Source organism: Tenebrio molitor, chromosome 2 (assembly GCF_963966145.1).
Source record: "Tenebrio molitor chromosome 2, icTenMoli1.1, whole genome shotgun sequence".
NCBI lineage: Eukaryota > Metazoa > Arthropoda > Insecta > Coleoptera > Tenebrionidae > Tenebrio > Tenebrio molitor.
Genome location: NC_091047.1, coordinates 20746634 through 20772675, shown reverse-complemented (window position 1 = coordinate 20772675; position 26042 = coordinate 20746634). Strand labels below are relative to the sequence as shown.

The 26042-nt window shown below is 34.6% G+C and overlaps 1 protein-coding gene across 1 annotated transcript in view; it reads right to left on the bottom strand.

Moving 5' to 3' along the window:
* Positions 1-26042, bottom strand: part of side-IV (sidestep IV) — a 231202-nt gene that overhangs the window by 73865 nt on the left and 131295 nt on the right. The window contains exon 2 of the mRNA XM_069037956.1: positions 8406-8538. Coding sequence (XP_068894057.1) covers positions 8406-8538 — 133 coding nt within the window. The remainder of the gene's footprint in view (positions 1-8405; positions 8539-26042) is intronic.

Here is a 26042-nt window from a genome sequence, read left to right as displayed (position 1 = left end):
AATATTACAAAGAAGTTTAGGTGTGAGAAATTAGCCGGAACCTTAAACCATAAACCGGGCCAAATTTGACCGGAAAGTGTGTGGACGGCCTTGAACATTTTGAAATTTCCAAGCAAGTTATTAAAATTTTAGAAAACGATGCGATATGAAGATGACACGTTTGAGGTTATGTCTCGGTGGTCTCGGTGCATATGAATCATGAGCAATTTAACCTGGAAAATAATAAATACAAAGACTTTGCGGCGTCTCTATAAGTACCTACATTATTGTAATATTTGAATATTTTTCAACAACTACCAACGCACTTTTCCATTGGAACATTCAAAAATCCCTAAATTCAACTTGACGGCTGAAAATTTCCCAAAGACCACTCACCAAGATAAAGAATGAAGTATAGTTGATCTGGCAAGAAACGTAGCTCAAAGGTATATAGCGACAAATTACAGAATTCAAACTACACAACAATGTTATTCTAGATCGAATTCTCATTTATAGCCTGTCCAAAAGTATGATAGCTTTGTTAATTAAATTTGTTGAATTCATTGTAAAAATATTGCAATGTTCGTCTTAAATTATAGCACAGAACAGGAGCTCAGATCTTCCGAACTTAATTTATTTTTGTAGAAAATTTGATTACTTAAGAAACTAGAATAAGTGTGATTTCAAGACAAACCTGACAGCATTTTCTAAAATATTGCTCAAGAAGAAAATCAAACTATTTGAAAGTTACTAAACTAAAACACATTTTGTATTTCAAAGACAAGTTGTACGTTCCAAGACGCGTCTCTGGTAAAAAACGATGATCACGACTTGACACTGATAAAGGCAACTCCGCAATCTTCCCCTTCAAGAAAGCGAATAAAAAATAAAATTAGCTTAATTTCCCTCATTTTCCAGAGACGGTCAAACTCCACAGAGATGCCAAATCTTTCATCGTTCTCGCAAGTTTATTAAACATGATTAAGGCAATATATCATGAAGGCCAGTAATTGATATTGTTAGGACGAAAACGAACAAGGAGGCGTCTGCTCTTTTGTAGCGCATCAATAAAGTTGAGAGTGTATAAAACAAACCGGCCCTATTGATGCAATTTAATGTCGGCACGATATTGCATTCCTCTTGCAGAATTGTCATGAGAACGGCGACGCGAGCTTAGCACGTCAGAAGAAAAACAGGAGCTTTAGTCAAAAGGGAAAAAATTGGAAACAAAATTCTTTTGACGCCTTATCCTAAATCACTTGTCGCAAAAACCGTAGTTCATAAATTACATCCGCGCCGGGTCTGTGGGGTTATTTTTTATACAATTACATGTTCGTTGGTTGCCGAAACACGATCAATATCTGGATGGAGGTGAATGCAAATGCACGGCTTCTGGGGAACGGTTGCACTAAAATATGATATTAAAATGGTGTCATGTTCATGCGAGCTTTAATTAAAAACTGAACTCGAAGGCATAAAAGGTTCGCTTTTAATGCCATTTGTATGCAGCTTCGGGAAGGAAGGTCTCAAAGGTCTACAAAGGAATGGAAGTGTGTTTAGACGCGGGGTGCATGGTGGAGACAGTCAACATCGCCGTTTTGAATGGAAGGCTATGCATAAAACGTATCTGCAATACTTTACATTTATGGTTGCGCTAAATCGATATTTTCTTTCAGAAGGTAATTTAAAGTTCTAAGTGTATGAGATTATCGCAGATTTTGAATACTGATGAGGAGCGGAGGCTGCATCGGATGGAAAGAAATGTCACTCGGAAGGCTTCGCAAGGACGGAAGAAAAATCCAAATTAATTCGCGAAAGCTGTCGCTTCCAATTGTAATTAAAACGCGGTGTTACTAAAATGACGAAATAATTTTTTTGTAATTGTAATAGAATAACGTTTCGAAACGTACGAATTGAATTTACAGTCTGCAAAAATAACCCAGACGGGAACGAGTTGAAATATTAAATTAAATATTCGACGCAAAAAAGATTCTCATTTTTTTCCAACATTGAATATTACGGAATGTTATTGCTGCAATGTCGATTCCAACGAAATTATAGGAATAAAGTATCATTATTTAGGAAAGTAACAGAAAAAAAAACATGATGAATCTACGATAATAATCGATTGCAAATTGATCGACTAAGCTCAAAACTAAAACAAAAATAAACAAAAAAACAATCAGGAATAAAGCACCAGCCATAAAACTCGTTCGTTATCTTTAAATTGGGTTAGAATTTTGCTAATGTCAAAGTTACATATTTTTGTTTCCGTTGTACGAGAGATTCGGAATCCGAACAGGAATGACATCGATAGGAACAAAATATTTAGGATGAAACTCAACCCTCGAGAAACTTCTCTACAAGTGCAAGAACAAATTTAGACAGATGATTTAATGTTTTCAAATAAAACGTTTAATTTGTTTATATTTTGTGTACTTATTCTTTATTTGCAACAGTGGAGATGTTCAACCTTAAATGCGAGAAAATGTAGTTATAACTCTCTCTTTACTTAGTTTTTGTATCCACTACTGATAAGATGGCGGAATGTTATATATCTTGTGTCACTTCTAAATAAATGAGCTTTCTAGTTGTAAAAGTTCCGTCGAATTCGGTTCAGTATTTAAGGTTACAGAAGTGCGCTAACATACAAAGAAAAATACATTACACCCAAACACGTCACCTCCATTTCTTTGGTAGTCGGATAGTAACTGTATTTTGTAACAAACTACACGTGTGATTAAATGGGAAGTATTTATTGTAAGAAACATCTTTAAATTCTAATTAAGACTATAAAAATCCATTTTAAGTGGTAGAAGACTTGCTTTGACAAATTGATAGAACAAGTTATTTAAAGTCGAAACGAAAATCAGAAACTATTATTCTTTTTCGTTGACAAATGCTTTTAGCCTTTCTAGTGGAAAATTTCTCGTTCAAATAACACAAAAAATTCGTCGTTTGAACGACCTCTGAAATTTGAACGATCTCTAAAAACCAACAGTTATTTACCTAACGTATGCGGGAAGAGAAATTTCCCGCGCGAGGACTTTGTTTGCATCACGACCGCAGGGAAAGCATGCATTAGTGGGAACGTGGGAAATTTCTTCCCGCAAAAGTACAATATTTTTTGTAACGAATAACTCAAAAATATTTAAAAAGAAAATTAAAAAAGGAAATATGTAATTTAACATTTGTAACTTTTTATTATTGGATTGGTAGCAGCAGCACCTTCCGTGCTGATTATTCTATTCGTATTATTAAAATTTAAAGCGCCGGTGGAGCCTTCGACGATCACACAACATATTGAACAAATTCTTCTTTGCCACTTGAAAAACAACAATAATTATTTCCAGGGCACTGTGATAACCTGATAAGTCTTACCTTTTTGAATTGTATTCTTATTTGTTTTATAATGAAAATTATTTATTTATTATGTTGATGAGAACTAATGTGTAAATGTGACGAAACGTCCATTTTGTTTAAAGTGAATTGACGTTTCCGTCTTCTCGCAATCGGTTCGTAACAGATATTTATGCATTAAGGGAGATATGAACATGATTTTTCCCTGAGGTTGACGTGGTTATAATCCGAGGGCCTTTGGCCCGAGGAATTATAAGTCACCCGAGGGGAAAAACATGAATATCTCCCGTGGTGCATACAATATTTTATTTTTTAGTCTCTCTACTTAAAAGTTACAATTTTATTAAAAATATTTAGCAGGGAAGATTGCGTGAATATGTGGTTGCTATAGTTTCGTTCTCATGAGATTGTTGTCAACAATGTGGAGGGCGAAAAAATTTAACAAATCCCAAGGGAGATATGAGTTGTTTTTTACAATCTGTATCTATGACGAAAAGAAACAATATCGTGTTACTAAAAAATAAATAACTATTTTTGAACTCACCGAAAAATTTCAGTTAGTGATTAAATTTTGTACCAGATAGAGATTTTGCAGTTTATAATTCCTCATTGTTCAGCAGCAATTTATTTTCAATCGTTGTTACATCAGTTCCATACATCTCTTTAGTAACAGACTTGTTAATTGGTTCTTTATCAACGTGTTCACAATTGACAAGGCTGACAACTTGCCTGTGAACTATTGTATATGCAGCATCATCAAACTAGTGTTGTATTAATTTAAAAAGTGTAGATTCTAACAATTTGTAACGTTCAGTTTTTTAAATTGGCCACAGTCGATTATTGCAATTGTTTCTGATACCATTGTTTGTGACTAGAATACGTAAGTTAAAAAAAATAACTATAATTATTATTATTTAATTTTGAAAGGATAATGCAATATTTCTAGCAAGTACTAAATTATGAGTCGTACCTGTTAATTTAAACTAAGTTTGAATTGGACATCTCTTCTTTTAATTATCAATTATCATCATTAGACTGTTAATGTAACAGCTGCCTATACTATTATTGATTTACTCTGTTAACATTACGACATTTTTATATTAAAACTTCTTCTAGTAAAACACAAAATTTTATCTACTTAGAGATTACTCAACGATATTTATTTGGCTAGATTTTTTTTTAAATCATCAAACCTAAAACGGTGGAAAAAATTGGAATTTCTCGAACCTGGCTAAAAATCCATAATTACCTCTTTACTGGATTTCTAAAATCCGTCTACATAAACAACAGGATTGGATAAGATTAGTGTTTTATACTTCGCGTGTGGTAAAAGAAAAACTTTCTTTATATACATAGAGCAGAACATTTTATTAACAGGTCTTGAGTTTTTAATCACTGAAACTAATTTCCGGTTGTAAAAAATCTAGTTAATTAAGCTTAATTTAAGTAGCAAAACGTTTATTACTCCATTACAATTCACTTTGACGTAAGGTCATTATAATATGATGTTGTACATGTTTTCCGTTACTAATTAAGGTCACATTTTACAGAAAATGAGATCTACGAGTCGTAGGAAAATAGTAAAATTAAAAACGTTATTCAATATTCGTGCGCTGTCGATTTTGAGGTATTCGGCCTCGGCTGACGCCTCGTGCTTCAAACTTCGGCCTCATACCTGAAAAGTGATCTGACAGCGCTATTCATATGAAAATAACTATTTGTAATAACTAGTATAGACAAAGGAGCATTTCATTTCAAACCTTTCTAAAAAAATTACTGGAAACTATTTCTCAATGAAATTAGACATTTTATTTATTTCACAATTTTTTTAATAAATAGCTACTATGCTGACCCGAGGAATCCGTAAGTCACGCGGAGTTGGAGTATTTAGCGGAGCGCTTTTGAACTACCTACATATCACATTTTTACTATTATAAGTACAATATGCTTTTCACAGCAAGTTTTGTACCCTACAAATATGTGCAATAGAATCTTGCTCTATTGGTAAGTACGAGTACATGGTTTAAATAAACTGTAACAATCATATATTATTATCAGAATTAATCAAAGCAAAAATTTTGTTTCACTGAACTGCAATAGATAACTGTGATGTCAGTAGAATTAGGAAAAATCTTATTTCAGCTTTACCAATTAGAACAAGATGTTCAATAATGTTAAAAAATGCAAGCGATTAAATTTGTAATAAAAATCAACGCAAGAGGAAAAAGCAGCACTTGCAGATCTCAGATTTTATATGGTGATGAAGTATTTGAAGACACAAATCTTAATTTTAAACTGAAACAATTTTGATGTCATTTGTTCTAAAGGCTTAATTGGTGTTAAACTTTCCGAATACAAAGCAGCGCTTCTCGCTTAATTTTTAATCAGGCCCTAATAATGCAAAATTGAGAAGCTCGTTCCCATCGAACCGGGTCCATACTAAAAAGGCAATTTCTGGCGTTGCAGGAGCGAAACAGCCGTTATTAAATAACGTATGTTTGTGTTGTGAAGGGAATTGTGTGGGTGTAGCAGGCAATAATTGCGTAATCTCAGGTCGACAGTGTTCAAGTTAAGCAAGTCGCGAAACGTTCATATTCCTTACAGTGAACTCGCTTGTCCTTTAACTTGATTTAAGTGTTCTATTAAAACCACTACCTACCCCTTGAAAACTCGAGATCGGCTTTTATACGGGGATGAATATTCATTACTCCGTTCCAACCAGTCTTGGCAAGACAATAAAAGCTTTTTCAAGCTTTAATGTTCAACTAACGTTGTAATGAAAACGTTTGTCAGTCGTAAATTCATCACAGGTCTGACACACAATTAGTATCCATATTAAGAGTGAACCCAAAAATATCCTCCAGTTGTTTAGGTGCGAGAAGCGACTCCTGAGTTTCTGTACACCCTCCGAACGGTTAAAAACACTTAAGTGGTCTATGAATAGCCGGAGGGTCCTAAGCTCATAAAGTTAGAAACAAAGCTACCAAACATTTTACCATAAAATCCCGAAAGAATAAATGATGACTGGATAAAATTATCGTAAAGTTTTTTTAACACGCGTCCTTTTGCAAATGCAAACTTTTTTTAGCTGGTGGTGTGTTTATCAAGTCCCAAATACAACTCTAAAAATGTTTCACGGTTTGAGTATGAAATTTAAAAAAAAAAGGTAATTTTTGTTTGTCTGTTTGGGTACCGTTAACTCAAAAACTTGTACATCGATCTTCATCAAATAAAATTTGTTTAAGAAGTAACTCTTTTGATTGTGTTTTGGACGTCGCTTCGTCACGATATGACCTCAGAGAACTTCACACGAACAATAAATCCGTGACGAGTTTTGCGACGTAGTGAGCTCGCCTCAACCTTTTCTCCGTTTTGTCGATTTTAATCTGAGAGTGTTCCTCTTATATTGTATCTAGCATCGACTAAAAGAATATCTTAACGAAAGCTTATTAAGCTACAGACATTTCTAAAATAAATTTTATAATCTGGAATTTGTCGCGCCGCACAAACCTGTGGCTTCCTTTTATTTTAATAAAACCAGTGCCTTCTTTATTTCGTAGGGTGCCTGCAAGGATTCCCCCGAAGCTACTCCACCTGTATTGTCAAAATAAACCTTTGTCGACTTAGTTATCCTCCCATTTATCTCGTACTCAAACACAGGTGACTATTCCCACGTTACTTCAAGATAACCACGGTGCACAAATTAACTTTAGCGGTAATAAAATGAACTTAACATTTCACTAGGGTTTTATGGTCGGGAGTGAGAGAGTGGCGCGCATTCATAACTCCGCTCTGAAAAACTAATAACCTTTTAATCCCCGCACAACCGTGGAGGATAAATTTATTTTCCTTAAAAACAGACTCAGCCTTTGAGCTAAGTTGTCCCGGATAAGTTTATTAAGGCGGAAACACTGACAACAAACACACAACTGATTTTATTGCCGACAAATTGGATATGAAATAGAATATATTCCAATATTGTGTGGATATCAGATATTGGCCGGCTGTGACCTTTCTGGTAATAGTTACGGTCGGCGGGAGCTCGGGAATTCGAGAAGAATGGTGTTATTTGAGCAGTGTCGAGGGGTTGCCAATTTCGCCAAATTAGCAGAAGAAAGCAAATACTTCTGTTATTCTTAGAATTATAGTTTCACAACAATTAGTTGTCTGAACGTTGGTGCGGAGCGAAAAGCTCAAAATCTAATTGGACTGAAGTTGATTGGTGTGGTATTTGCTTGAATTAAACTTAATTCATACAGCTTTGAGGTCATGTAAACGAGTTAATTGTATGTACCGATTAAACAACTTCCTAATAGTTTAGTCAACTTTAGATTAACTGTCACGGCTCATCTAAACATAAAAATAAACAAGCACCGATTTGTATTAAATTAGATTGAACAATGTTATTATAAATGTTTCCAACTTCGTAGTTGGCTGTGATTGATATGTGGGGTTAGAGGTTTGCCGCCTCTCAGTTTCTCGATATTATCTAAAGGCCCCTTGCTTTCAGGCAACCAACTAATCACATCAACTTATAGGTGGCAAATTTTCACAACAGACTAGGATTTTATTAATATTTAAAACACATTTTGTATAGTTTGAAAGCTTGTTTTAAATCTGTTTGAAAAGTAATGGTAAAAAGAGATTTGAGCAATAAAAACTTTTAACTGGAGCAAAAAAAATCGCCCTCGTTGGTTAAATGGATCACACAGATTAATGCAATATTTTCGTTTTTGTGGTTTGTAAAAAATTCCGCAAACTCATTCCAACTCTGGTAAATTCGCCATAGAGAACCTCTTTGTCCATCGATCCCTGATGTGTATCTCTGACCACACGGCAAATAATGCGAAGACTCTTATGAATAAATGCATCATAAAGCGCCCCGGCAGCGATGAATAGAAACATTTTATGAAACAGCGCAGTTTGATTTATCCGCCTGTTTTTCAAAGGGACTTTGTGATTGTGACAGGCGAGAGGGTCGGCCGGTGCATTAGCAGGATCTCAACTATGGACAATGACAGATACCGCAAACTTACTCCGACTAACAAACACCGTAATCCACTAACCTGTAAAGGGGCTCGCCGATGGTCTCCTTGAACCATAGTACCATGGCAACGGCGTCATCGCGGTCCTTCGGCGTAATATCACAGGGAAGGCCCTTCTTTTTGCCCAGGACTCCATGAACTTCCACCATCGGAACTGCAACAATTATTCGTGTTACCATTGTTTGAATGCTTCTTGTTAGTGAACTTTCGTTTTAGAGGGGCGCAAGTGTTAAAACAAACTTTGCCGATTAAGATAGTTGCACGGTGACGCCGACACGATCCCAGCTGTGGGCAGAGATGACACCGGAACTTGGGCCAAAAATGAATCATTCGATGGGTTATCGAAAGTTGGAGCAATAAATTGATTCAAACGCTCCGGCATTGAATTGTCAAGAGCGCCCATCCTCTGACGTAATAGCAGAGCTAAATCCCCATTCAAAATTTCACGAATGCTTTTGGTATCAATTTCTGGCTACCATGATAATATATAACAGACAAAAATTACATTTCTGTTGTTCAGTCCAACTATACATAAACTCTTATAATCAATCCACTGTACTCAAAAACTAATGAATCGATTTTTGTCAAACAAAATTTGCTGAAAAGAGAAAATTCCTGGTTGTGTTGTACACTTTGTTTCAACTCGATATGACTTCAGGGTGCTGCGCGGCAGCGGTAAATCCGTGTTAAGTATATTGCGGTGTAGCGAGCTCGCCTCGTAAGACAACAATAAAGACCAATTAGAAGGAGGATAGAGTATAAAAAATCTCAGTATCAATTTGATTTAGTTATGATTTGTGGATGTGTAGAGTGAGTGAATGCTGAGGGAATGCTGCAGTTGTGTAAAGGAGAAAATGGGATTTCCTTGAGATATTTTGAAACTGGCTATCAATTTTTATGTGGAGCGAGCTCAGGTTCTGTTGATGTTGTTCCTAAACAAGATTTCTCATCTTGATACGATTCCTGGATTTTTTAAAAATAATATCCAGCAAAGCACCGTCGACGAGAATAATTTTGGTAATGGATTTACTGAAAAACAAACAGGGAGGAAGCCGAAATAAATTATTAAATCGGAGCAGTATAACGTAGAGGAAAATGAATTTTCATGGATTTTCCAAACAAATAGCTTTAATCGAATAATTCCCATATACATCCTCTGAATGGAAGAATTTGAAAAGGAACAAATATTTTATATCAGCGCCGGCAGCGCAACGGAGAGAATCTTATATAATAAAGGGTAAGAAAATAACAAATATCCGGTCGATTCGATTCAAAATTGAACTTTGTAATTAGTAAATTTAATATTCTGAAAAGCCAGCAACACCTAACCTTAATATCGATCAGCAAACAGATTATCTAAATTGCTTACTTTGTAAACATTGTAATTGGAAAACTTTATGCCCCGACGAACCCTTTCTGATGATTGTAATATTGCACTGGGAGTCATAGACGCGGATTTCTAAAACACATTTAACTAGATAACGATCTTGTGTGTTATCATAAACTAATATTTAACCGACTCATTGTATAATTTATGGAGTTTTAAAAGTTTTTCACCCCGAAATAACAAGGCGTTTAAATTTGCAAAAAGCGGATGATAAAACTTTCGTGCTGTGGGAATTTCATTTTTCTTGACAACTATGATGGAAACTTTTTCTCCGGAATTTTTGTTATTTTTAAAAGCATAATGCAAGGAGGTTGCGTCGCAGCCTCACAATTTCCTTCCAGATTGCTCCAAACCAGAGTTTTAAGTCAATTACGAAAACAACGCAATACCAATTTACATTCCATTAAATTTAAAATTTTTCTATTGATAACTTGTTGTCTCTTCTTTAAAACAATTCCGAAACTTTTTCACGTTACAAACGCAAATGGATAAGAATAGAAATCATCAGGCAATAAAATTTTACTGGAACTCCAAAGATTGACTCGGGAGGAATATTGCATCTGCAATTTCCATTTAACCTCTGCTCTAAAAGACTTCATAAACGCTTAGGATTCACACCAATGGACAGTAACTGTTACACCTGAACCTGACCTGAAGTATCGGGTGTTCATTTAAATTTCCGGTCAAAGTTGGCGTTCATGAGTCAATTGTGAACGTACTACGGATTACGAATCACGGATCAGCTGTTTAAATCTTACGTTTTTACATAAGTGGCGCGTTCACAATCGACTCTTCAACGCCAACTTTGACCGGAAATTTAAATGAACACCCGATACATACCTACAATCTAATACTAAGTGCACGTTGACATTGATTGATTTTTTTATATCTGGTTTATACACATGAGTGGATCATCACTTTATCATTATATACAGTATGTTTAAAAAAATCTCATCAAAATCGTTTTTGGATATATGTATAACATAATATGAAGTAATGTTGGCAAAGAATTCTTAAGATTTTGTCTACATACTGCAAAATATTTTTTACAAAGCACTTGCTCACACTGTAGCTTTACTTAGAGCACATGTGTCATAATATTAAAGGCGACTTTAACGAAAAATTTGGTTAGACAAACTGTATATTATTTAACATAATACTAATGTACAAATATGTCAAGACATTTGCGAAAGAAAAGTTCTCCTTTAAGTACATGTGTAAAAATGTTCTATTTTCTGCCGAAGCAAAATCCATTATTGACTAACAAAAATATTTTTTCAGAAGACTGTGTTATAGATTTCGGGAGATTGCCAACATATGACTAGAATGAAAACAATAAAGTAAAACGGCGGCCACTTTCATAGCAGCCACGTAATTCAGCGTTTCTTATCGAATTTCCATTTTAAGTTTCATAAGGTAATTCAAGTAGCAGTCTGGTTTTCCGGACTAAATTGAAGCTTTTTTATCGAGCTTTTTCGTGAAAAGTTCCAATAATAAATGGATGGAAAATAGATATAACAATGGTGACTTATTTGGGTAAAACCGTCGGCATTAATTCGATTTGAAAACGTAATTATCTGATAGCATTAATTAAATTAAGGAGTCGAAAACTTAGGCATACACACGCAGCGAAAAAGCGTCGTTAATTTTACAGAGTAATAAAAGGTTCGACTAAAGCCCGGCTATACTAAACTGTCATTATACTGTTGTCGTTTTCTCTTGTCAGCTACGAAATTCCTCATTATTAGTCATGAGGTGTCGTCGAGCTCTAGCACTCCACAACAAAAAGCGCGTTTATTAAAAAACTCTAAGCCGCAAAAACTTTTAATAAAAGATCTCTGTGCTTTATTGCTTTCTCATCTAATATCGCTTTCTTATTTTATTTCCTGCCAAGTCCGTTTGTTTATCTGAAAACATCAATCATCAGAAATGTCAGACCAAGTGCAGAATTTAATCAAGTTGACTTTCTACTTATTGCAAGGCTTCTCGTCAACTTCTCTCCTCCTCGTCTCTCCCGTTTTTTACACAATGTACGCACTTTTATTTCAATTACTTATGTCTTCCATTCCGCAACGACGTAATGGCAACCACCTCATTTGAACTAGCTTTGTAACCGAAGAGAGGCGATGCTGTTCCCGGAGATCGGAAATTTTACACTCATTCGAGCAATTTATGCCTTCTTCACCTTATGTCTTATCTATCTAGTGAAAATGTGCAGTTTCCTTTGTTCGAGGGAGTATATTTTTGGCAATTAAACAGTTGGCAAGTGCGAATTAGTGATGTGGAAGATTCAGCTAACTATAACGACTTTATCATTTGCAAATTTGTTCCGTCGATTACGTTTCAAGAGCACAACTCACAAGAATTTTCATCTAATTTGTGGTCGCGACGATCTTATGCTATTCCAAAAGACTTATTTGCAGAATGCTTTCAAGTTATAAAGATATATATGAAAATGATACAGTTTAAAGTCACAATTCGAAGATGCTTACGATATCGACTGATTCGAATAAAATTGTCTGGTTTTACTTATTCATAGAAGTGGTAAACATCAACAAATTTTTTGTACGACGAAGCAGACAACCATAAACATTTGAGTTAGATGTCTCAAACTCCAGAATGACTACAGATATCTAATAATTAGAAATTAGAAAGGGCTTACCCCCTTACCGACGAGCTTATCTTATAGCACAAGCAATTTTAAGAAAAGTCTAAAGTGAAGTAGAAAATGTATAACTTTTTTATTAAGCGCTTCATCAGTGTTTCAAAAATGTAAAATCAAAGGTTCACCAATAAATGGTAATATTGTGAGCAATGTCATTTTTATTTTTGTCAGAATTGTATAACCCCAGGGAAGAAATACTTGCTATTCAGTTATTCATCAGAGATCGACAATAAACCTGTATTCCATCGTTACTGAATAAATACTTTCACATTTGAAATGACTCAATACCAAGCAATTTGTAAATGGGCAACTAAGTGTATTGTGTGATACTCGTAGATAAAATGATAGTGTACAGAAACCATCTTTTCAATTATTTCAACATTTTAAATTTGTTACAGATCGCTCGTCTTTGAAAGTTAAATAATTTGTATGAATAGAAGGGTATTCATGCTACATGATGCATTTAGCCATTGCCATCACCCTCTATATTATACGTCACTGTAAAAATATCTTTTGATAAGTTGCGAAAAAGAAAAATATCTTTTCAAAATTTTCAATGTATGATAGAAACTTCACTGAAGGTTAGAGTGCAACTATTCCTAGCAATCGTGAATTGTAGAAGATGTTTATTTTCATCTAGATTAATTTTTTCTTGAATAATTCTTCAGTTTTGGACAAATTAATAACTTTGTGAATGGTTGGTACGGAAGATTGAGGAGATATACGCAATAACAAAAAATAAAGTGAAGGTGGAAGAGGTAGAGAAAAAGTGTGGCGCCTGGCGTTTGCGGTAATTGTGACAAAGAGCGAAAAAGAAATGAAAGAAATGATGAAGAAGAAGAACCTGGGAAAGTATGTGAGAAAGAAAAAGCTGGAAGTGAATGTTGACAAGACGAAAATGATGGTGTTCAATAAGAGAAAGAGGAAGAGTGAAGAGAATGATTGGAACTGGGAAGGAAGGAAAATAGAACAAGTAAACGAGTTCAAATATTTGGGTTACAAATTCAATGAAAGAGCCGCGGATAAGGGACAGAAAGAGTATAAGAGGGATGGCTGAGAGTGAAAGCGGGAAAGAGAGTGGCAAAGTTTGAAGACAAAATGGTGGGAAGGGAAGAGTGCAGGATACTAATGAAATGCTGGAGAGAAAAGAATATGAACACGAAGAAGAAAGAGAGAGAGAAATACTATCACAGAAAAGGGTATGCCAATGAAGAAGTGGAAAGATTAAGAGCAAAAGGAAGATGGATGAATGTAGAACTGAGTGAAAGGGATAAAGACATGGCCAAGCAAGAACGAAGGGAGAAAATCAAAGAATCCAGATTCAATAGGGAGTATGAGAGGTGTATGACAGAGGAAATTCCGGAGTATCTGGGGAGGGAGAGTGTAAAAGAGAGAAAAATTATGGCGAGATTATGTGGGAACAAGGAGAGAGAAAACAGGTATTGGACGGAAGGAGAGGAAAGAAGGTGTAAATTTTTTTCTTGAATAATTCTTCAGTTTTGGACAAATTACTAACTTTGAAGAACTTCTTATATTGAATTTTTAAAGATAATACAGTGTCAGTTGCATAAAGTATCTAGGTACCATATCAGCTTCTGGTAAACGTCCTCAACGCGTGAGCCCACGAATAGAACCTTGAGGGACACCATTATTTATAGCACACTGTTTGGAATATGAATCATTTGGTAATTTATTTCTTGTTTATGACTATCTTCGATAAACACAAACCATCTTCAATGAAAACCATACAAGATGAAAATGTTGTAGCTAACGAGTTCCTCATATCAGAGTTTCCAATTAAACACACATGTCAAAAAATGACTGGAGACGAAATCTCAGTAAGAAGAAAACAAAGACCTTCATAAGTTTTGAGGAACTCGTCGATGCTCTAGAAAATAGACGTAGAAGAACAGACCCCTTAAATATAGTAAAACACAACAGAGGAAATTCAGAAGACCTAATTTTGGTAACATTCAACCACTTTTCAATCCAAGAATTTTGAAAAACAGACTTGTCTAACAATTTACAATCAAGCAACATTTCTTGGTAATAATCTTGTTCTGACGGATCTCTTCTTTATTTCCTTTTTTATCCTTATATATTGTTCTCAGTACACCCAAAAGTCACTTGGGTATACCTAAAATTAAAAAAATTTAAATGATCCTTAGTGTGAATCAGGCAGTTAAAAGCGGTCAACGTGACAGAGCTCCGTGAAAAGATTCTAAGAAGCAATTCTTTTGCGGTCACTCTGAAAAAAGTTATGTGTGAAAGAACGAGTCTTTATAGTTTTTTGCGATCTATTCGAAAATTAAAAATAGTAGGTACAATTGTTTCGCTTTAAAACAAACGCTTTGAAGAGAGGAATTTATTGCTGTAACAATCACTCCCGAATCTCCACTAATAAGAACTAAGAGCTTTGCAGTTATTAAAGGTAACAAACCGTTGTCTTAGAGTTCGGGATACAAATATTTCGTTAACAGTACCAGACTTGAGTCGAAACATTCGCTACACAAAGGTTCAATGCAAAAAAATATTCCACAAATTCTTTATCCAATATTATCGACACGGATATGCCTGCTGTCAATGAAACAAAACGACAGTCGAAAAAAAGATTAAATGCGATGAAATATAACCCGAAGAAATTTAATAAATGGAAAAACCTCATGCAATTATTCAAATGCTGAAAACAACGTAAAGCTGTTTTGAAGCTTTGATCCCGCACACTGCATCACATTCAACGAAATGTCATTACTGTTGGCAGAGTGAATTGGCTTGGCACCTGTACACCCTGAAAAATTTGTGGTGGGAAGCTTTAATTAAAATGGCATGCATGATCACGTCTCCTGCACAGCTTTCCCTTTGTAGTGAGCAGCTTTCAACGTGTTTTTCGTTAATTATATACAAATTAATTCCAAATAGACGATTCTGTTAAGCGAAATGTGTAGTATCAATGTTCGAATGCCAAGTTAATTTTAACAGCAAGCCAACAAACAATTATTATGTACCTACTGTTTTTTTCCTTTATATCGTTTTATCGATTACGAAATTTTTGTACGCAAATTGCCCATTATTTGAAATCAATGCTTTCATCCTGATGGAATGAAAAGCGATCGTTCGTGAAAATCAGGGGTCACACCGGTCATTAAAGTCGCTGGGAAACATAATTGCATTAAAATCGCGAGTATTTAATCCTGAACTTGTAGCCGGTCCAGATGGTGCAAACTTTTCCTATTACTCGTGAGCAAAAGTTGTGAAATTCGCTGCCTTGAGATTTTGTCAATTTCGTAAAGGCCGATAAAACGCTCTCGTAATGGCATTATACATTGTTTATCTTTGTCTTTTTCGGGTTCATCGTACTCTCATTAGTGTCAATCTAAGCGACACCTTGTTTTATCACCCGAGGGTGTCACCTTTTTAATCATTTATTCCGCATGTCGATGGCATTTTATTGACAAAGACAATTTAAAAACGACGAACTCCACGAGTGCAAAAAAACTTATAAAAATATAATTACTTTACCTTGAAAACTCTGCATTCTAGCCGCTTTGACTGCAGTTACTCCAACTTTTTGATAGCTTTTAATGCTCACTGTATGAGAGCTTTTTGATTATTAACGAGGCAAGCTCGTGTCGTTTAAACTAACTTTATGCTGTTAGAAAATGTTTTCACAAAGCTTTTAGATAATACCAATCTGATGACATAGGTTTCAATATACAGGAGGAGAGTTGAAATTTTAAAATGAAAAGTTACGTTTTATGCTATTGCAGTTTAATCAGAGTTGTCTCACAATAAAAATACAAACTAGCGGCTATTTCCTCTCAATTGACAAGTTGTGAAAATATTCGTTGTGTACCATTTGTGGTTTTACAAGTAATAGTAGAATGGGAAATTAATAAACAGATTAATAAATGTTGCCATGAAAAACCAGTAAAAACAAATGTGGTTTATGATTCCATTAGGGTTCATAAATAGATACAGGTATTTTATATTATAATAATATTGCGGGGTATGTTGGATATGTGGGTAATTCCATTCCCAAATTCCATTATGGCGGAATTAAAACCCAATATCTGTTCATATATCAAATTTATTTTGATAAACAAAATTAACATCATTCCGGTGGCATCTATCACAAGTATCGATCTCCATTAAAAGAGAACGACGGAAAAAGCGTGAAAATGTCGCCCGGAATAGAAATAATTTACATGAATTAAAAATTTTAGCATTCTTGCGAAAGTTCCTTAAAACCGTAACATTAAAGTTACTGTTTTCCTTACACAAAATAAATTATTCCTGCCAACTTCCAAGAATTCCAACTTTTCACAATACCGTTGAGCATTATACACTCAAAACGGAGCAGTTCGTGTATTTTTCAGTTCAAAAATCCAATTTGATTACGGTGTAGCATAAGTTTAAATTTAATAGTGTATGAATTATTTATCTTGGAACGAAGCAACTCGACTTAAACGATGATTTTGCTTCCTATAAGAAGGAAAGTTTTATGAAGCGGCGGTTTTATGACCGTTTGTTTGGTCTGATAACAAACAGCATTTTAGCACAATTATAATTTTTTGTGGTAAACTTTCGCGTCCGGCTACAGCGAAAGACAAGCAGAGATGCTGCTGAATGATCGGAACAAGTTTCGTGCAAAAAATTATGTGTCGACAGTGTCGGAGATGAAAAGCATATTTCGCACTAATAAACTATTAAAAACAAAAAAACGTAAAATTGTCATAGCAAAATGTTTTCGTAAAATTGAAAAATTTATCCGATAAAAAATTAGGTCTTGTTATTTTACCTTCGATTAAATAATTAACAATTTAATTCACGCTTTTGTCATGATTTCACCAGACCAAACAGTTTGTGTCTTATCCATTTCAAATCATATTAAATTTGTTTACGATTATTTAGGCGATTTCAAGGATTAACTATGAAATCAGAGTATGTTAAGTTCGTCTGCAAAGCCACCTCTTGTAATGAAATTTCTGAAAACACACGAGTTTAGGAAGCAGCTCTGAAATATAGTACAGATAATCCTCAGTTAAGACGCTAGATAAGTTTCTTGAGAGTGTCGCGTTAAGGTAAAACGTGTTAAGCGATAATTTATTTCCCATAAGAATATACGAACTTGGTTCAACTTTTAATGCTTAACAGTCATTTACTGAGCCTGACGTAAAATATGTGAACTTTGGTTGTTGTCTTTCTTCACGTGCCAATTTCATGAAGAATGTTTTTTTACGAATTGAATTGCACCCAAGCAGTGACAAAATACCTCTGTAGAAAAAAAAATAAGGTCACCAACTAAGTTGGGAAGACTACTACGTGGAATAGAAACGGTCCTACAACGGAACCTTGCTGAATACCAGAAGTCTCTCTGATTATTCGGAGGAAAATCTCAATTGATTTATCTATTATTTTAGAAGTAGCTAGTCTGTTTAAAAAATGCCAAGTTTGCTCAGAAGAGAAATTGATACAGGATCAAAAGACTCTGGAAATAAATTAAATCAAGAGACTTTCCATTATCATTAACAAACGTCCAATTATAGGCACATCGATGTTGGATATTTTTATTAAAATATGCGTCTTGTTAAATATGTTTGCAAAGCTTTTTTTTTGGTTTTGCTCTTGAACTTTCTAAACAGTATAATAAGAACTATTTTTTTTATCCTTATGAAGCCGTTTCAGATTTGCAATTTATTGCTTTTAGAGAAACATGTACCTATGTATGTTGTGAATTGAAGTCTTTCAGCAAGATAACGATATCAATATATCAAAGATAACTTTGTATTTAATCCGTGAAGATATTAACTTAAAGTTACAGTAATTTTAAACTGTTTAAAATATTTTCGAAATCTTCTGCACGTTGTGCTCTGTTTTAAAATGTTGAGTGATCTTATGGAATCGTTTTCTCTTGTCGTAAAATTAATACCTTTTATTTTTCTAACAATGCATCAGTAAAAGACCATCCTTATTACTTAGGGTAATATTTACTTCTAATATATTATACATATCTCATTATTACCTATGCGTTTACTGTTAAATAATGATATTCATTAGCCACGGCCGTGAGTAATGACTCATTACTTCATAGGCTGTGACAGGGAAAATAACTAAACTTGCACGTCGTAGAATTGGTATCTCATTATACTCGCGTGTATTGGCTATTAGCCATTCGCCTCCTTTAACCGTAGGGACAAAACTGTCGTCTAAAGACAGAAATATCTGCTTATTTTTTGATAATTGGACTGCCAAAAATATTATGTTATCAAAAATTCAAAATATTGTTATTTTCTTACAGAAACAAATACTACTTCTGTTTCAGGGAAACTACAATGAACTACCTTGGAAAAAAATCAAGTAGTAAAAAAACTTGTTTAACTATACCCTAGCACGTACAATTTGAATGAAACTTCAAAGAGAAATTCAAATCACAGATAAACTCTCAAATTTATTTTTATGCGTAGACAAGACATTCGCATATCTGATTGTAGCCCAATATTTCGCAGCAAGAAATTTTCTCTCGTTTTCCTCTGCTTCCAATAGAATAAGGGAATATCTTATTGTTAGTTTTAAAATCTCTACAATACGCACGTGTGATTTGCCACCACATTAATACCAATGCATCAATCGTAATGTAACTGGTAACAATGTGTGTAAATTATTTCTTCAGCGGGTACTTCCCACAGTGTTGATAGTTAATCAGTAAACAGTTAAATAATAATTGACAACAGATGTGGGTCGAGCCACATTCTTCGTCAGAAAACAATTCTATCTGACATTACCCAGAGCCAGCAACGTTCCAGTTTTCGTTAATTGTTTACAGAGTACGCCGAAGGAGTCTCCTATTTTTAGATATCAAAGAAAAGTAACAAAACAATTTGCTGTGAACTCTGTTTATGCAGCGCCCTTTCATTTGTTTGTATTTAGTTAAATTCGGTCTACACGTTTTCTGTTTACATCTGGCTTAATAAACAACTACTTAAATAAGCTAACTTGCTTTCTTTACGGAAAAACAGTTTACAATTCCCTTTTTTGACTTTTTCCTTCGCTCTTATTTATTTTTACTCCGACGATTTCATTCATGAGAAGATCATCCAGCTATATACACTCCCTCTGATAGAGATCGAAAGCCGCTTTATTACTCCCAATCAAATACTTTCTGTGCAAGCTCAACGCACTTTCTGATTATTGACTTCAGGTATGAAAAGTAAGCACTGCGCATTTTTCCACAACCGATTATTTTTACAACTTTAATAATGAACATAATAAAAACGCCCCTGTAGGCAGATCTGAAATTTATAAGAAGAGATAGGTTAATTATTTGTTTCTTGAGAGTGCCCTTTTATGTGCCTCTATCTTATCTGAAGGAGTATTACAACCAAGAGAAAGCTTCCGTTTGTTTTATTACAGAAATGCCTTTTATATCAAAATGTAATTACTCTATCCTTTATCTTTTATGGGGCCCGTAAGGTGATTTTACTTTTTTTATTACAAACAGTCTTACACTAATGCGCTTCCTTATTAAGTTGGGCCGTCAAATCCTGCCACAATTACGAGCTTCCATCCCTTAAAAAATGATTCCAACTGCGCTGCAACAAGGTACGATTTATCAAATATTTAGGATGTCAGGTCTGAAACATTGATAAATTGAAGCTGAACCGGTTACCTGTTTCCAGGCAAACTGTTATCTTTAAAAGCCACAACCCGCTTTAAATTACTTGACTTAAAATGGTGAGCCGAACAACTAATTGCCTTTATTACTTCTAAAAGTGTTGCAGAACAGGTGTAATCGGATTGCCGTTTAAAACGCCTCCAAAAAATTGCACGATCTGAAAATTTCTTTTTCAATAATTGTGATCAATAGCAATATTTTCGACGCATTAGGTTTCTTCTAAAAATTTTATTTCAGGCTAAAGTGGTAGAAGAAAATTACAAAATAATTGCAAAAACTACAGTAAAACGCTCCCAAAAAATTACAGTGTGGGATTTCAAAATTTCATGATAAGATATGATCAAGATGGAAATATTTTGGATCTTTCAGATTCCTTCTAAATAGTAGTAATTATATCATTAATAGAGCGTTTTTGTGGTGAGGCGCAACTGGGCGAAGCACAAAAAGACTCACTTCTACTCTGAATGATATATACTATTTTATCTTCAAGAGGCTTTTTTTAATAGGGATAATTTAATTATTAAACATTTCGTGTCATTATTAATAAATAAATCGTGAGAAATGCTTCAACGTTTGACTCGGTTCACCGCCTGTGGACATTTCAACTCCTAGGATTTGAAGTGTTTCAAGTCCGGTTACAAAAAAGTCATTTCAACAGTTTCTGTAGAGATTCGTACACAAAGGGGCGATTTTCGAGAAACGCCGAAAGAAAATTGTATTTCCCATAAAATTTGTAAATACATATTTGAATTTTTCTTTTTAAAATGTGGACGCTGTCAGCGTAGAAATATTTTGGATCCATTAGAATCTTTATAAAAATTTCATTTCAGGAAAATGTCTAAAAGCCAGAAGCTGTCTCAAATTAATTAAAATGGTGAGCTGGAGAACTAATTTCCTTCATTACCTTAAGTGTGTTGGAGAACAGGTATAATCGAATTTTCACTTTTTCTCTGCACCCAAAGTTATGATAGATTTGTTCAGTCATTTCTGAAATTTGTTAAAAAGAAGAAAAATAGTTTGTTATTAGACAACTACTATAAGTTTAATGTATTTATCAAGATCTACGAGGTCCCCAGAGAGTAGTAAAGAGAATTTTTAAGCATTTCAAAGCAAGTTTGGATTACAGCGTTCCGTTCAAAGAAAGAACTTATTAAGATTCGCTAACTCTGGCAGAGGGAAGTTTACATGTATTACAATAACTCAGAAATACGTAGTTGAAAAAAAATCCGGGGGTTGCCACATAGCCGGATGAATAATTATTGCGGAATAATTAAATAAATACCAGTTGCACAACGTACGTGCAGAACTGAGCCCTCGATGGCTTATGCTAACTCTCATTTGAAGTTTAAATCCACGTATAAGACGGAGGTCTTAGCGGAATAACGAACGAGTCGAAAATAGCAAAACTGGTAATTATAAAAGTTGTGGTCTATTCCAAAATAGCAAACAAGCAGAAAGTTTGTGGAAGAGTGATGCATTGTTCTTTCGATACATTTTCCAACTTGTACAATTTATTCGAGTAAAATAAACAGAAAAGTCCTCCAAACAGCGTTGTATAAGCGTCACTTCTTCTAAGTACAATTATTTCAGAAAACGCTTTTGCGCTTTAAGTTGATCTATATAGGGTTTAACGCCGCTATTTGCACCCCATAAAATAAATCAAACTCGCAACAAAGTTGACGCTCGGACTTTTATGAATCGTTTTCTCGTGTGAGCATAATGAGACAAGTTTACGATCTTAATAATTGCGAAGAGTGTCTCTCCAGATTATTAATTAAGTTTTCTGGGAACTACCGGTGCTCGCGTGTTTCGTCGATACTAAGGTGTACTTAGATAGGAGTTTGACTCACGCCATTTTTGACTTAATGGCTGAGCTTCATACAAAGTCGAGGAGTTCCGTGAAATAGCTTTAGAGTTGAGCGACTGAAAGTGGCGAAAATAATTCTTAATTGGACTAAAGTATGTCAGCGAATTTAACGGATAGCACGAAAATACAATTTTGTTTGTTCTTGGAAATAATAAAATGCAACAGAAATGTCAATTTCTACGTCTGTTTAAATTTAAAAAAATTATAAAGACATTTTTTTTGATCTTTTTTTTATATTTTTAATCCACAAAGATGCGAGATCTTTTCGAACATCACATCGCATCTAATTCACACGTTTATGTCATCATAAGCACGAACCATAAAAAAATTTGTTAATGGTATCTAAACGATCTTGACATTTACTTGAGTTTCCATTTAGTAATTTGCAGCTTCCTGTTTTCTACAAAATCCAATTCTTAATGTGAAACTTTTCAGACGACTTCATGCGTTCAGTAAAACCGATAGATTAAATTATAAGGTCTCTTTTTCATTTTCAACAAAAACGTTTTCGCTCATCCATTCTTCGTATGCAAACTCCAATCAAGTGGAGTGTTTATGCCGCATATTTAATTATTATTAACTCTTTTTCGATCGTCTATTACCGGTTTGATGCATAAAGAGATTTTAGCACCTACGGTTTTCTAATAAAACCATTACGCTTAAGGCCACTTAACTTCTCTTTAATTTATTTACATTACATTAAGAGATACTTCATTATAAAGTAATCTAATAATGAACTAAATAAAAAATGCAGTGATATGTTTTGTACAACATACCCTATTTTTGGTGTAATTTTTTTTGCTTCCAAAATTTTTCTTCTGGAAAATTAAAAAATAGGATTTTACAAAATCTCAATCTTATTTTAAGAATGTTCAGTCCAAATTTCACACACACAGTATATTATAATTATAGTATGATAAGGGATTAAACTGCATGGTCTCATCCCTGTTGTAAGTTTATTGCAAGCGCAGCAAGGCCAATAATTACACAAAGGATGAAAAGGTATCTTCGGTCTCGGCATGGTATTTCTTGTCAAAATTTTAAGCAACTAGTTTTCATTAAAAAAACTAAAATTATCAAGGTTGATACCCTAAGGGCCGGTTGCACCAACGCCAGTTAAAGTTAACTGTAGGTTAAAATGCTTCGTTACTTTAGTTACCTATTGTTGTAACAATGTTTTCGTCCATTTTAATCTGTAGTTAAATTTAACTCACGTTGGTGCAACCGGCCCTAAGACTATTTTATTTATTTAATCCATAAATTTTTATTTTACACAAAAAGTTTGTTATTTAGCAACACCACGAAAAGCAAATACATGGAATCCGTAGGACGAAGGAACAACCTAACATCAGTCAGTACGCGGGTTGTTGCTTAATCTCACAAAGCTTTCGTGTCTTAAAATAAGAATGTAAAAAGCTAGTGAGCCGCGGGATATTTTTATCAATCAAAATAGTTTGATTTTCTTTAGAATAACTTTTAGCTGTATTACTCATTATGCAAAATGAAATGCTTGCAATACAAAAAATGTCACAGAACGCAAAATGATTTTTGACTTTTTTGATCAATGAAGATGATGAAAATTAAAAAAAAAAGATTTTTTTTAAACAGGAAGAGAGTATTTGTCGCCGAAAGAGAAGCAAGAGAGAAATTAAATTTGAGAGAAAACAATCGATTAAAAGAAAGCTTCTTGTGTAATTGCACCCAAAAAAAATTTGCATATTATGTCAAAACAACAATAAATTGTACATACTCGTAAAAGATCGAGAGTTAAAAGTTTTATAGTTTGACAAAGAATCTCCTAAAAGGGTAAAATATCCCATTGTGGACTAGAATAGACGAAAAAAAATGGTGGTGATCAAATACATTTCAAGAACATAAGATTTTTTCCAAGAAGGAAAGAGCTTGTACCTATTTGGTTTTGTGAAAAAAATGTACCAATTGTGCTGATCGTTCTTATTTTTATTTTGGAAAAACCTGATCCAAGTAAGTATGCCAGTTCTTCTTCTTCTTTCTTCCTTCTTGTTACCAGGCAAGTTGCTTGTTCTTTCTTCGATTCTTAACATCTTATTTAGATGTCGTCACACCACCTCTTTCTTGGTCTTCCGTTAGGTGACTTAACTATTGCGATTTTTACCACTCTGTTGTCTGTTCTTTCTACATGGTTGTTCCATTATTTTTTCTTCCTCTTATCCACTCATTTACATTATCTACCTTACATGTTCTTCTAATATCTTCTCTCCTTGCTCTATCTTTTAGTGTCTTATTTGTTATTATCCTTAATATTTTCATTTGTGCTGTTTCTAATATTCTCTGGGTCATTGTTTTCTCTGGTCTTGTTTCAGCTGTGTATGTCATAACTCATAATCAGTCTGATCGGTCTGACTACGCTCTTGTAAATTCTGCTCTCGGTATCTATTGCTAGAGTGCTTGTTCTTCCATATAGTATTAGTTAAGCATCCTGCTACTCTCTTTTTCCTCCTCCTCTACTTTGTCGTCACTAGAAATCTTTATCCCTAGACACTCCACTTCTGCTACTTGCTCTATTATTTTGTTGTCATTCGTTAGCTTACATTTTATCGAGTCCCTTGCTACCACTAATGTTTTGTCTTTCCAATGGAAATTGTCATATTGTATTGGAGAGTTGTTTTGTAAAATTAGTATTATATTTCTTTGTAGGCCTTCGTCGGTTTCGGCTATTATTATGTTGTCGTCTGCAGAACAAATAATGAAATAATCAGTAATCTTTTCCATCCATTATGTATCCTCCTTTTATTTTTGTTTTTACTCCTTTATTATTTCATCCATCATTATATTGAACTCAAAGGGGCTTAAAAAGTCTCTTATTCCTGCTTCATAATTAATTGGGTCCGTCACAGCTTTGCAATCATTTTGTCCCCATATATTATGTTTTCTATAATTTTTATCAGATCTAGGGGAGCATGCCTGTTGTAAAGCAGCTAAATTACATCTTACAATTGCACCAAATGAGATCCAAGACATTAAATTCCAGAGTAATTAATTGTAAACGGAACGGGTCATGTGCGTTTCCCAACAGGATCTCCACCGATCGCATTTTACTAATCCAGTGACAAAGTGACGCGTCACTCGCGGTACCACAGTGCATCGCTGGAGAACCCGGTGGTGGTAATATTTTGTCAAAGTTTGGATTAACCGTGACAATTACCTACGTCCACACGAACCGTTTGGTACGTCTTCATTTATTTATTTTTAAAATTCCGTTCGTTCCTCGCGGACCAATCTGTGCTGTTTGTATCGCAGGTCACGGACAATCCTCGCCGAGATCCACTTAAATTTGAGAAAAGTCGCTCATTTCCCAGTCGCATTAACGGGGGTGCTGCGCGCTCCCCACGGTTTTTCCAGTGCGTGTTAATAAGTCATATATGGTCGATTATTTGGGTGTACGTGTTGTAAACCAAACACATAACCGGATGCTGCGGAAATCCCCGGCTCGGCCCGCCAGGCAGGAAACAGAATTGATCCAACAAGCGACCGGTCCAAACGGTAATCCCCGCCATACGTGCGTGATTGGAACGTATAAACGTCGGATGCGTTCTCTCCTCTCATACATCGGTCAACACAACATCTTCTTGTAATCCCGAACGCTCCCCTAAACCCGTTACATTGCCTTCATCCCTTCTATCCATGCTAATTCGGCGCTGATTTACATTTATTCGATAGATTTGGGCATTTTGTTCAACTTTAAATTGAGTTGTGGGCTCGCAGGATTAACTTTTATCGAACAATTTAATGCTCCGGCTTCCGCACGGTTCTCGTCCGAACTCTAATTAGATCAATCTTCTACCATGTTTATTAAATTTGCCAATTAATCACTTATCTTGTGGCTGCAAAAAAGAATTTCGTACAGAGTTCGTTGGCCATGGATTTAGACGACAAATAAACACATTTTCTTGTTGTAATACCAGACTTTTGCAATTTTTTTACAATGTTTTTTTACAGTCTCTCGCTTCGACAGATTTGCAGATGGCACCCAGATTGTACCATTTTTTTCTTTTAGAATCTATATACCTTTTTGGAATCAGCTTTTT